Source organism: Semicossyphus pulcher, unplaced genomic scaffold (assembly GCF_022749685.1).
Source record: "Semicossyphus pulcher isolate SPU_LCO1_2020_fin unplaced genomic scaffold, fSemPul1.0.p SCAF_2, whole genome shotgun sequence".
Taxonomy (NCBI): domain Eukaryota; kingdom Metazoa; phylum Chordata; class Actinopteri; order Labriformes; family Labridae; genus Semicossyphus; species Semicossyphus pulcher.
This window is the reverse complement of record NW_027211693.1, coordinates 19140777-19154212: the sequence shown is the minus strand read 5'-3', so window position 1 is coordinate 19154212 and position 13436 is coordinate 19140777. Positions and strand designations below refer to the sequence as shown.

The 13436-nt window shown below is 43.0% G+C and overlaps 2 protein-coding genes across 3 annotated transcripts; one reads left to right on the top strand and one right to left on the bottom strand.

Annotated features, from left to right (window-relative positions):
* The first annotated feature begins 440 nt into the window (after positions 1–440).
* On the top strand, positions 441–6465 carry ankrd13d (ankyrin repeat domain 13 family, member D). 2 transcript variants are annotated; one of them, XM_069669895.1, is made up of 16 exons: positions 441–791; positions 902–1034; positions 1127–1251; positions 1539–1584; positions 1999–2142; positions 2237–2426; positions 2636–2702; positions 3495–3576; positions 3672–3733; positions 3830–3960; positions 4084–4241; positions 4436–4549; positions 4704–4876; positions 4969–5048; positions 5516–5749; positions 5913–6465. In XM_069669895.1, the coding sequence occupies exons 1-16, from the start codon at positions 708–710 to the stop codon at positions 5974–5976; spliced, it is 1887 nt and encodes a 628-aa protein (XP_069525996.1). In that variant the 5' UTR covers positions 441–707; the 3' UTR covers positions 5977–6465. The 2 variants fall into 2 exon arrangements, with proteins under 2 accessions (XP_069525996.1, XP_069525995.1); XM_069669894.1 differs by having other exon boundaries at positions 899–1034.
* Positions 6466–7951: 1486 nt separating this feature from the next.
* LOC138597793 (signal-transducing adaptor protein 1-like) lies at positions 7952–12337 on the bottom strand. The gene is made up of 10 exons (XM_069669314.1): positions 12236–12337; positions 12070–12141; positions 11803–11913; positions 11619–11675; positions 11185–11375; positions 10811–10942; positions 8846–8918; positions 8502–8604; positions 8228–8416; positions 7952–8121 (listed from the first exon to the last, which is right to left on the bottom strand). The coding sequence occupies exons 1-10, from the start codon at positions 12335–12337 to the stop codon at positions 7952–7954; spliced, it is 1200 nt and encodes a 399-aa protein (XP_069525415.1).
* Between the last annotated feature and the right edge of the window lie 1099 nt (positions 12338–13436).

The window sequence follows — 13436 nt, the reverse complement described above, 5'->3', positions numbered from 1 at the left end:
AAGGCAGGACTGAGTGAAATCGGCAGCAGCTGTAAACAACATCGCACCAGATGCCCCCAACTCGAGTGACCTGGATGTGAAACTGGAATAAAGGCCGAATCTCGCTTTATTTTGACAGACCGTAACAACCCTGCGATATAAACAGGGGATGGTTGCAGTAGCAGCGGGGTAGCTAGCTAACTTCATCAGCCGGCGGTTTCACCCTTAATTTTCTTGAAAAAAAACATATGTCGTGAAAACATGAACGAACTTTGGAGGTGTATTTTTGGCTGGATCAATTAGTTGTCTTGCATCGTGAATAATGGAAAACAGGTGCCAAGAAAACAAGGAAACAATGTTGTTATTAGCCAGTTAGCTAACGTTAGCTCAGCTAGCTGTCAGTTAACTACATCAAATTAGTGGGCTGAGTTAGCCAAGCTAACTCAGCCCACTAATTTAAATAGGCACGCAAAATATTCATATAAATATTGTCTGCTGCCTAACGTCTGCTGCTCGGTAGATTTGTTGAGTGACAGGTTTTTCCAGTGAAACACTTCCTTTCTACGTTTACCCATTTCTGCTGTTAACTAAGCTAGCTAGCTAACCAGCTGTGCCGTTTAGCGCTGATCTGCTCCAGTCTGCTGTGGTGTCACTGCAATCTGTTGGCTGGAGAAGTCATTTTGCAAACATAGCTTTACTATTGTTAAACTGCCAAGCGAACGACAACCATGGCTGAAGAAGAATTTCCTCTGCATGTTATGGTCTGGAACAATCAGTATCTTGAGCTTGATCGAGAGCTGCAGAAGAAAGAGGTGAGTAAGGCGGGTTACTGAGCAGTTGCTGGTGGTTGAGGGTTTTACAGATAGGTTTGATAGGTCGCACTGCATTGCGCTGATGCTACTTGTTTTTGGGTCGGCAGCAGGATGTGGAGCGCCTGGATCCAAGGGGACGCACCCCGCTGGAGCTGGCTGTGTGTCTGGGCCACCTGGAGTCAACCCGGGTGCTGCTCAGGCACACCGCAGACCCGACTCACTGCAACGCACAAGGATGGACCAGTGAGTGCTCCGCTGTGGCGTCCGGTTTCATGTGCTAAGGCTGCTGAGAATAAGACTCACCCACTGTCATTAAACGTGGATGCATGTCTCAGTCTTACAGGAGGCAGTGAGCACTGGGGACCCCGAACTGGTTCAGCTGGTGCTTCAGTACAGAGACTTCAAGCGTGCCACTGAGAGACTGGCGGGCATCCCAGAGCTGCTCAGCAAACTAAGACAGGTAAAACTGCCTCGCAGTGTGACGTTTGATTAAAAACTTTAAGCCTCCAGCTCCTAAACTTTCTTCTTGCCCAGAGCAGCACACATGATCATCAAACACACCTCAAAACTTTGGTAAATATTTGTTGAGATGCTTTTGCAGTTTGAAGCTGGTGGCAATGCATCTGTGCCTTTTTCATTATGGTCACAGTGTGTTTTTAAAGTAGGCAAGTTTTGAGCTTGAGTGAGACAGGGTGCACAATGTAAGAAATCATAGCTATTATGTTTTGTTTCCTTGGTCTCTTCCAGGCGCGGGACTTCTATGTGGAGATGAAGTGGGAGTTCACCAGTTGGGGTGAGTTTGTGTTATTTTTGTGTTTTCACAGAGGTCAGTTTCAGCACCACAGTAGTTGGACAGCTCCCCTGACAGCAACTGTCTCTTCACTGAAAGACTGAAGGTTACGGGATGTGACTATTTACCCTTATCAGTTTGAAACTGTCGCCTAAACACACTTTAGCTTCAGTATGTAACCAACTGCGACTTACCAATATCCTGACTTAAGTGTTGCTACTCGTGTATTTGACAGGATGTTATGTAATTTCCTACTTTGGATTACTTTGCCTTCTTTAATCTGCAGAAGATGCTCATGTTAAGTGGTGCTGCTGAAAATCTGCCTTTTCTTTTCTCTGTCTTTTGGCCATTTGCTGTTTGGCTACTTCACTCTCTTTGCCTCTTGTTTCTAAAATTATTCTTTAATCCTCCTCTCAGTGCCCTTGGTGTCGAAGGTTTGTCCCAGTGACGTCTACCGGGTGTGGAAGAGCGGCTCGTGCCTCCGCGTGGACACCACCCTCCTGGGCTTTGAACACATGACCTGGCTGAAAGGACGACGCAGCTACATTTTCAAGGGCGGAGGTATGTGTGCTCTTTAAACTGCTCTCATGGGTCTTGTGGTGGGACATCAGTTCTCCCCCTTTCCTTCTTACTTGTGTGCTGTTCTTCTTCTTAGACGACGGTGCGGTGGTGATGGAGGTGGACCATGAGAAGCAGGTGGTGTACACAGAGCCGCTTGTGTTGTCTCCCCGTGACGCGCCCTCCCTCCTGGCAGCCATGCAGCCGTCACAGGAGAACACAGCCCAGAGACTCACCTCACCCATCGTCTCCACACACCTCAACACACGCAACATTGCCTTTGAACGGTAACAAGCACATACTGTGTACAGATAATCAAACTAGTATCAGTTTTTTGAGATCAAACTTGATTTGTTTGTGTTTGCGAACCATGTGCAAGCTTTACGAACATGCTAACTCACTCTGCAAATATTTTATTAGTTTAGGATCTTCCATTATGTTAAAGGCTTTAACATGTATACTCCTTACCTCTGTGTGATTGCGTTTGATTATTTAGGAACAAGTCGGGAATCTGGGGCTGGCGTTCCGAGAAGAGTGAGGTGGTCAGCGGGTACGAAGCCAAGGTAATTGAAAAATTTATTTTCAAAGAAGAAAAAAAAGTTTAATTTTAATAAGATGTTTGATTTACATCAGGTGGAATATTAAATAATCGTATACTGTATATAAGAAGTGTATGTAACGTCATGCATTACGTATTTGAAGCTTTGCAGTGTGCATTTTGGCCGTCCGTCTTGGTTCTTTGCAGGAAGAAGTAACCATATTTGGACGGCAGCATGTAACTGGAGGAGACTGAGCTAATTACATTAGTAGTACACAATTTGTCAGCTAATTTACGCTTTAAACAAAATGTACTTACCAGAAAATTGTACAGCTGTCTCCTTAGAGTGCCTTTAAGTACAACTGAATGCTGATCAAGGCATTTTTCAGGGCTCCGGAGTAAAGACATGTCAATCACAAGGTAACCACTCACTTAAGGCACTTCTGCACTGGCGTCACTTTTCCAACCAAGAGGCTACATCCATTTCTAATATACAGTCTATGGTCTGAACGTAAGGAGAGCTTTAACATAAGCAATTTTCCATTTTGAATATATACGTTTTATTTATTCAGGAGTTTCCTTTTGAGATTTAAAAATCATTTGAAAAGTTGAGATGCGGAGAAAAGAAAGTTACAGATGAGACACTATCACCAGGTGGGGTTTGCTCAGTCAAAGATAGACCAGGAGAGATTCTAAATCAGTTCCACTTACTACTCTTAACACCAAAGACATTTTTTGTTACCCAAACAGAAGTGTTCACAGGAGCTTTACTTAAACAGAATGTAAGAAACTGTGTTTTTCTTCCTTTTGTGTGCAGGTTTACAGTGCCACTAATGTGGAGCTGGTGACTCGGTCGAGAACAGAGCATCTATCAGACCAGGACAAGTCAAGGAGCAAAGGTAAATACAATGTTTAGAAGGAAGGCAAAACATAAGTCTGGAGCAAGAAAAGTTTTCGGAGTAGATGATGATCTCCCTGCGTTATTCCCACTCAGGCTCAAAGACTCCTCTGCAGTCCTTCCTGGGGATCGCTGAACAGCACACGGCTCACAACGGGGTAAGAGTCTCCACAGCTACACACTCCACCCACACCACGTGCAGCTTTCTCTGATGAACGCCGTCACTTATAACTCCCTCTCTTTGTGTCTGTCAGAGTAACGTGTCCCAGTGTGCCAGTCCTCACAACCCTACAGCCATCACAGCTGAGGAGTACTTCAACCCAGAGTTCAACCTGAACGGCCGGGACATCGGGCGTCCTGTCGAGCTCACGAGCAAAGTCCAGAAGTACGAGGCAGCCTTGGAAACACGTCATTAATGTCCATCACTTCAAACTGTCTTCATAGAGCAGTGTGAAGAAAACCAAGACTCATCTGCTTCACTTGTTCTGTCTCTCTGTGTCCTCTACAGGTTTAAAGCGACCCTGTGGTTGAGTGAAAGTCACCCTCTGTCCCTGGCCGAGCAGGTGACACCCATCATCGACCTCATGGCCATCTCTAATGCCCATTTTGCCAAGCTGCGTGACTTCATCACTTTGCGCCTGCCGCCAGGCTTCCCTGTAAAGATAGGTGGGTGTGAGAGATATAGCTAGATGTTTGTCTATAGTCTATCAAAAATGATGATTCTCTACGAACTCCAGACCTTTCATGCGTAGGGTTGTGCTTTTTGTGTGTGCCATCACACACCTTGCCATTCATGATTCTTACTGTATGTAAGCCTACTGGAATAATGAGCCATTTAAACCTTTCTGTTCGTCCTCCAGAGATTCCCCTTTTTCACGTGTTGAATGCCAGAGTGACGTTCAGTAACCTGTGCGGCTGCGACGAGCCGGTGAGCTCTGTGACGGTTCACAAACCTGAGAGCCCAGAGGAAGCTGGTAACGACTGACTCATACACTTTTGTTATTAACTCAATAAAAGAGAGAGAGCAGTATTTGTAATGTCCTTTTTCTTAATAGATTTGAGTATGTAATATGAGGTAGATCCTTTGCAGATACTGTAATGTTGTTACCCATCACCACCACCCATCAGGTCAGTTACCTTCTCCTTTCAACTGCGACGTGGACCCCTCAGTGTTCGAGCCGCCGGCAGATTACACCACCCTCGGTCCAGGCCGCAGCGAGCCGATGAGAGACGAGGATGACAACCTGCTGCAGTTTGCCATCCAGCAGAGCCTGCTGGACGCCGGGACTGAGAGTGACCAGGTCAGAGTCAGACGTGTGAAATGATATTTCACCTATTCATCTTTTTTTGTCGCCTTAAGTTTATTTTCTACTTGCCTCTGTGCCATTTTTAGGTGACCATCTGGGAGGCTCTGACCAACAGCCGCCCCGTGCCCCAGAGTCCACTGTACGAGGAAGACTCTCAGCTGGAGAGGTGAGCTGACCTATTTCTCTTGTTCCCATTACAGGCAGGTTCACGCTGCTCAAACTGGATAGATGACTCGAGGTGAAACAAAAAATAAATTGTCAATAAGTGTGTCATTTAAGTGTTTGTTTGGCTTTAAGTAGAATCTATCTATTGTCAAGATGTCAGCTTGATTCAGTTTATCCATTCAGACTGTTTTCTAAAACTAATCCAAGAAGAAGAAGTCGTATTTGATTCTGTAAATGAGGTATAACTGTTTTTTTTTCTTTTCAGGGAATCCTCGGGCTTTGCCAGTAATTTAATTAAACGTCTCTTAATAGAGTTCAGTGATTAGCTTTTTGTCAGCGCCTTCTCTTGGGAACAACAACTCCCAGTCATCCTGTAATGAAGCCATGAAATGAACTTTGCTGTAAAGATGTATGCTGTAATGATGCATCAGTTTCAGTGTTAATATCCTTATTTCTGTCTCCTCTCAGGGCGATCCAGGAGTCTCTGTCCATCTCACTGGCCAGCAGAGAGGGAGAAGACACGGCCGACCCAAGCCAGCCCGCCTCTGTCTCCCCCTTGGACCCCACCGCCAACTCCCCGATCTCCTACAGCGCGGTGACGGATCCGCGCTTGTCGGGGAACTTTGGCGTGGCGTCGAGCTTTGATGAGCAGCTGCGCATAGCCATGGAGCTGTCGTGCCGGGAGCAGGAGGAGATAGACAGGTGAGGCGGGAGGGATACAATTGTCCTATTTGAATCATCTCGACAAATAGGAGGTATTTCAGACATCCGGAGATTTTCATTTGTCAATTTTCACCGCTGCACCACTGTTGTTAGTTGTATTTTAAATTATTCTGACCGCTTTATTTCTTGTTATTTGTTGCAGGGCGCAGAAGGAGGAAGAGGAGGAGCTGGAGAGGATCCTGCAGCTGTCACTCACCGAGAAGTAATGTCACAACAACAGCAATGAAGCGACTGTCTTCATTGGGGAACAATCCTCTTAATTTATTATGTTTTATTTTTTAAAATCTGAGATGTTATTAAGTTATTACAGATATTTTATTTGTCTTTCTCACATGAAGGCTGCTACAACAGAGTGTAAAGGACCAGAATATAAGACGTGTGTGTGAAACAGGTGTGCGTCGGTGGTCAGGATACAGGAGGTAGAAACAGGTACTCTGAAACACACTACAGTGAAGGAGGAGACAAAAGGGAGAGAGTCTTTGTTTTTCTTTTTTATTGAATATTTTTCACAGTCTTGCTGTCTTTATCGAGTGATGAATGATCCTTAAACTTCAAACCTATAACATGATCCATGATAATGATGACAAATATGAAAATACAGTCTTAATGGAATAACTTATAAAAATATGATTATAACATTTGAAACATTTTGTTGGCTTACTGTGTGAAAAATAAAGAATAATGATCATCCTGGATTATGATTTAATAATGTGTGCTTTGGAACAAAGGAACGAACAAGACTTATTGTGTCATTTTCCATAATGTCTGGAGCGTTCATTAGCATAAACATTTACAATCATTATAATCAGTTCAGTGAACCACAATTATTGACCACAATAATTTAGCAATATCACATGATAGATATACGTGATATACTGAATATCATCAGCGCAGATAACCACGACCTCGAGTGTGATATTGCTTTTATACAACAGTTATACAAACGGCAAAAAGTAAAAATGAGCAAGAGATTATATTTTGCTCCAACAACTCAACTAGCACCACAACTTAACTGAAACTGGACTTTTGTTGCCAAGCAACCCAAACATTCTCTGTGTCTACAGGTTACCACAGATCAGCTCTTTTTATTATGTACATTTATCTGTTTGTTTTAATGTATCATCAGCCAGTGAAATAAGAGTCTGCTGTGTGTCTGAGGTACCAGCTTGGTTAATGTAGACATACACGGTCTGCTGTAAAGTTAATTAACAGTATTCAGAACACCTGGCTGAGGCGGAGTGATACACAGAGTGAAAAGTCTCAGTGATGTTGTTCTCTATGGGCCTAATCCCAATGTCCACTCTAAAGTCTAAGAACGGAACCCTCACAGACTTTAATGACGAGGGTTGGGACACGTTATCATGGCATCACATGTTGCCTGGCAACAAGATGTGGCATTAAATAACAAGAAAAAAAGCTGACCTTCAGCATGTAATTGTGGGTCTTGCATTACAGTGTTTACATATTTTATCAAACTATCAAAAGTCAGAAAGGCCTTATTTTTAATCCTTTGCAAATATTTAACTGGAAAACATAAACGGCTCTAAAACGGCTATAAATAACCACATGAGTGATTTACGAAATGTTGCCACTTACATATAAACCTATTTGTGATTCTGGTCACCTCCATGCTCGCTTTGTTTACATTTAGCGGGGGGCTGGGCAATCACATATGTATAGGACACCAAGTTGGCTATGAACTCTGGGTAACTGTCAATGGAAAGTCTGCAGGTGTGCAAACTCACAGAAAGTCCACAATTTTGTGTAGAAAAGTATGCATCAGAGCCCTCACACACTTGGTGATTTGACACTTGGACAGCACACTTGCCGGGAATGCGCCTAAAGTCTATGGGTCCGTGAGTGTGGAGTGGAATGCCCTATGTCCAATCAAATCAGTTGGTCGGACTTGGAACTAACTGTAGTATAGCAGACAATAATGCATGATAACGTATGAAATTGAGCCATAAACATGTCACAAGTTGAAAAGTAGACCGTATATAATTAATCCTTTCACAGAAAATGTGTCTGTAAATGTTTCAGTGATTAATTATAGTTTTTCTTTGAAGTCATTTTTCCAATATGGCTACCCACATGCTTTTGTCTATTTTTGCAGAGAACCAGGTGCGGCATCTCTAATCTTAAAAGTTAAACATTAAACAGGCAGACTAGTGAGTACATAACTCATTTGACGAAGTTGTTTCTCATCCACTGTGCTGAGCTTGTGCGAGACTTTTCACTCACTCTTTCTGTGGCCTGACTCTGATTGGTTGCGACAACCTCCTCACCAGTTGCAACGTAGGTGTTTTGCCCTCGTAGTTTCACAGCTTCCCGTAGCTCTCCAGCAAACTGACCTGGTTTGGATAAAAACATACAGCTGTCACTCATTCAGACAGACTTTGCTGGACATACATCTCAAGCAGCTCTCATGATACAACCAATACTTATACTCATTCTCACCTAGCTTCAGGTTGTGATATTCTGGCCCGTCATCATCAGGAAGCAAGTATTCCCCCTCCTCCGGATCGGTTGGAGAGAGAGGAAGCTTTTCTTTGGTCTCTGAGCGCACCATCGGGGACACTTTTGCCGAGGGTATGACTTTAGATGCAGGTGAGGGGATCCTGATGCACTTAGGAGCAGGCGACACATCTGGTAAACACACACAAACATTGTCAGGAGTTGTGTAATTGTCAGAGAGCCTGAGATTATTAGTAAAAGCAGTGTTTCGTCTCACCGATATGACTGTCGTAGGACTGAGACGGCCTGTAGGGCTGAAGACGATACTCTGTCTTTTCAAGGAAGTAATTTATTACATCATTTAAGGAGGAGACTGTCACCTGCAGAGAAGAAGAAGAAGATACAGGGAGAAACACAAAGAGAAAGGTTAGGTTTCCTTGACTAGATTTATTTTTACTATCAACTTTGTTTCAAACATGACAACCTTTGAAAGATAAAAGGAGCCTGATCCACACGCTGGCCTTGTAAATATCTTAAATCCTAAAAGTACACATGTACACACAATAACACGACGATTTCCTCTGAATTCACAGTTGAATAAATTCTTGCTGTGGGACTTACTGGTGTGTCCAGCTCAATGACAAACCCTGAGTTTGTGGAGGTCACTCTGAAGTTCTTCTTCTTTACAGCTCCACTGAAACACGAGGAAGAGGAGGATCACTGACTTTCTGCCGCCTTTGATGAACAACGACAAATATCTATCCATCCATCCTTCAATCCTTCCTTTGTTTAACCCATCCAACAAAACATCCATCCTTCCATCTATCCTTCTTTCCTTCTATCCATTCATCAACCCATCCATCCAACCATCCAATCACCCTTTTACCCATCAGTCCATCAAAACAACAATCCATCCATCCATCATTCTGTCTTTTTTTCATCCATCTTTCCTTGCATCCTTCCTTCTTTCCATCCAACCATCAATCCATCATACCTATTCCACTCATCCATTCTATCTTTCCTTGATTCCATCTTTCCATCCATTCATCCTTAAATTAATCCACGTATCTATCTACCTCCTTCCTTCTACCATCCATCCATCCATTCAGCAATCTTTCATCCCATCCATCCTTCCTTTAACCCATCCATCAAAACATCAATCCTTCTATCCATCCTTCCATATATCCATCCTTTCTTCCTTTTACCTATCCATCCATCAGAACAACAATCTATCCATACATCATCCTGTCTTTTTTCAATCCATCCATCTCTCCATGCATCCTTCCTTCTTTCAATCCAACCATCAATCCATCCTTTCTTCCTTCCATTCATCCATCCTTCTTTCCTTGCATCCACCCTACCTTCCTTCCATCGGTCCATCCATTATTAATCTTCCCCCCCTCCTTCCTTCCAACAATCCATCAACCATCTTTCCTTCCTTTAACCCATCCATCCATTCATCCATCTTTCTTTCCTTCCTTCATTCCTTCCTTTTTTCCATCCATCCATCTTTCCTTCCTTTAACCCATCCATCCATTCATCCATCTTTCTTTCCTTCCTTCATTCCTTCCTTTTTTCCATCCATCCATCTTTCCTTCCTTTAACCCATCCATCCATTCATCCATCTTTCTTTCCTTCCTTCATTCCTTCCTTTTTTCCATCCATCCATCTTTCCTTCCTTTAACCCATCCATCCATTCATCCATCTTTCTTTCCTTCCTTCATTCCTGCTTTTTTCCATCCATCCATCTTTCCTTCCTTTAACCCATCCATCCATTCATCCATCTTTCTTTCCTTCCTTCATTCCTTCCTTTTTTCCATCCATCCATCTTTCCTTCCTTTAACCCATCCATCAAAACATCGATCCATCCTTACATCCTTCCATATATCCTTCCTTCCTTCTATCATTCATCAACCCATCCATCCTTTCTTCCTTTTACCCATCCATTCATCCATCCATCCATCCATGCATCCATCCATCCATCCATCCATCCATCATCCTGTCCCTTTTCCATCCATTCATCCATCTTTCCTTGCATCCTTCCTTCTTTCCATCCAACCATCCTTCCTTCCTTCCTTCCTTCGCTCCATCCATTCATCCTTCGATTAATCCATTAATCTATCTTCCCCCCTCCTTCCTTCCACCAATCCATCAACCGTCCTTCCTTCCATCATTCCTTCAATCCATTCATTAATGTTTCCTTCCATCCGCCCATCCATCAAAACATCAATATTTCCATCAATCCTTCCATATATCCATCCTTTCTTCCTTTTACCAATCCATCCATCAAAACAACAATCCATCCTTCCATCTCTCCTTGCATTCTTCCTTCTTTCAATCCAACCATCAATGCATCCTTCTTACATTCATCCATCCACCCTTCCTTCCTTCCTTCCATCGGTCCGTCCATTCATCCATCAATCAATCCATTAATGAATCTTTCCTCCCTTCCTTCCACCAATCCATCAACCTTCCTTCCTTCCTTCTAGGGAATGGATATTCATTCTTAATTCCTTCCATCCATCCATCCATCCATCCATCCATCCACCCTGCTGGTTCACTTCAGAGGGTGGTGTGAGGTCAGACCTGGGCTCCAGTTGTCTGAGGGTGAGGGCGTAGTTTTTGGCGAGGGTTGATGGGCGGAGGATGATGCTTCCATACTCGGGGTTTTCCTCCAACATCCGCTCGGCCTCCTGTCGATTCACTTTAAAGAAACACCTGCAGGAATCAAGGCAAGGAAAGAAACACCTTATTGTCTGTGAAGGTAATAAAGGAGCACTTATGTTGTTCCAGAGGGCAGCGGACGAGGCACACGTCACACGTTCATGAGATGAGATCTCAAAAATGTCAGTTCAATCACCACTTAGTGTGCAATATGTGTTGTTTGAAGGGCATATGGGGCAAGACTCGCCTAAATTTGTCAGACTGAGAAGGTAACCAGGAAAATCTGAAACACTCACTCAGGTATCTCAGAGGTGGTGTGGTCGGGCTCGTCTTTTGTGGGTGAAGGGGCAGGGGAGGCTGGGGGCAGGAAGGCTGGTCGGGGTGGGAGGGCTGGACGCTGTGTGCTTCTTCTATTCTCCTGAGCCAGAACCTCCTGCAGCTGCAGCTTCTGGCCCGGCAGCAGCTGCAGCTTAGCAGGGATCTCTTTCTGCAGGAGAACGGAGCTCCGTGTCAAAACTTATTTTATTTCACATTGTAGAAAGAATCCAAAACAGCTGAAGCACACATTAAAAATAAACCTTGTTTGTAACCTTACTCTCATTAATGTTTCTACTATCAGTATTAAGAGAGACTTTATCTCCAGATGCAACATGAACCTTATAATTCCCTAATGTTTAACCAAGTAATACTTATTTCCTGCTGGTGTGTCTTTATGTGTGTGTTTGCTCACTTTGACCACAGTCAGGATGTATACTTTCCACTCCATCCCTGCGTCAGGATTGTCCATCTGTCACACATAGCAGACATTTTGAGGAAAAGTTAATCAACAACTCGACCTGGGTTTCTTCTAAGTTTGAACATGAGACCAAAGTCTATGTAACATTCAAAAACCCTTCAGTTTCCCTGCTACACACCTTCAGCTGCACCTCCTCTGAGTGCAGGGCGAGAGTGAAGATACTCGGCACCGTCTTCTGAGAGTCCAGCTCCATGGACTTTAGCTTCTCCAGGTCCATCCTCTCTGTGTACTGACAAAGTAAAAACACACACATATCAGACCTTTAAAACATGTATCAAATAATCTGAAATATAAGTAATTTATAATGTGATAAGAAGGAAAACAAAAGCTCTGTGCCTCACTGCGACTCTTGGGGAATAAAGTGTTTAAAAATGACGCTACTTACTGTATCCTGTGTGTCATCTTTGTACAGAAACAGTGTGGTTCCACGCAGCTCTCCATAGAACTTCTTGAAGTCCTACAAAGAAATACATCCCGAAAATCATACTAATTTATTGCAGTCCTTCAACCTTATTTTGAAATGTGTCTCTCTGTCCTGTCTTTGTCCTCACCGTCTCTTTGGAGTTTTTCTTCTGCAGGCGTCCGGAGTGGTAAAGAGGCAGAGCCGTGATAGTCTCCCTCCTCTTGTGGACGACCCTGGGGTGCACAGACATCTTCCAGCTCCCGCTCGGATCTGTGAGTCTTCTTCTGGTTCGGTTTGTTGGGCTACTGTTCGTCTTCAATGTTCACCTCCGTTGTCTCCTGAGAAGGTTTTGTTCCTTGTCATTTACCAGCAACTGCCAAAGCCGTGATAAAATCTTGTAAGGTCCAAAGTATCTCTGATGTGATTATTGGACTATGATCGTTGATAACGGTCTGTCCCCTTTTCCCTCCACTGGCTAAGCTGGTTGGCTTCTGGGAATGAGGAAATGCTCCAGTGAATTATAAACAAGGAAGTTGGTGTAAAAATCCAAAATAAAAATCCACTTTTGTACTTTGAACCTGGTTGAAGAAGGAAGACAGCTTTATACCCACACACGCAGACGCAATAAATCATGAAAGCATGTGCGCGCGCACACAAAATCCCAAGCTAAAAATACCGTAAATGTGCAAGGCTGGTTAAATATTTCCTGGGTTAGGACGCATTCATCGAAATTTCTCACATGAGAATCAGCATGATGCACTAAAACAATCAACCTTTTTATGCTGAACATTCAGTGACAGGTTAGACGTTTTAATACCTTCAGTGTACATAATTCAATTGTAAAAATATAAACATCCAGAACACACACATGTGGACTGAACCCTCACTGGTCCAGGTATGGGCTGTGAGTTTAACAGCTGATTAAATGAGTAAGTAATTTATTATAATATCCATAAAGTCGTTTGTTTTAGATCTATGTTGTCATTTATTCATACCATCATATATACAATCACCTTCATGCGGAAACAAAACATGTATAATACATGAGGTAAAGGTGCTGTTAAAAAGGTTTGACTTGCTTATGTTGTATAAGTAGTGTTAAGAAATAAATAGATAAACTGACAATACACGTACATGCAGAGGCATATAAGCTTAGTACATTGTATAATGGCAGTAAATATGATGCCTTTGTGACTTATATAAGTTATGATTTTGACCTTTCACTCTAACATTCAAAGTTATACGGTATGAGTGGTTTTATTAAAGCTGTATTTTTAACACTCTATTTTTATATATACAGCAGGAAAAATAATATTGAACACATCACCATTTTCTCAGTAAATATATTT

Excerpts from the sequence above, each read along its gene's own strand:
- ankrd13d (XM_069669894.1), top strand. The coding sequence starts at position 708 with ATGGCTGAAGAAGAATTTCCTCTGCATGTTATGGTCTGGAACAATCAG. Across the intron at positions 2,703-3,494 it reads TCAGCGGGTACGAAGCCAAG|GTTTACAGTGCCACTAATGT; the intron begins GTAATTGAAAAA and ends TTTTGTGTGCAG. Across the intron at positions 4,242-4,435 it reads AGGCTTCCCTGTAAAGATAG|AGATTCCCCTTTTTCACGTG; the intron begins GTGGGTGTGAGA and ends TTCGTCCTCCAG.
- LOC138597793 (XM_069669314.1), bottom strand. The coding sequence starts at position 12,337 with ATGTCTGTGCACCCCAGGGTCGTCCACAAGAGGAGGGAGACTATCACG. Across the intron at positions 12,142-12,235 it reads AGAAAAACTCCAAAGAGACG|GACTTCAAGAAGTTCTATGG; the intron begins GTGAGGACAAAG and ends ATTTCTTTGTAG. Across the intron at positions 10,943-11,184 it reads ACCACCTCTGAGATACCTGA|GTGTTTCTTTAAAGTGAATC; the intron begins GTGAGTGTTTCA and ends TGATTCCTGCAG.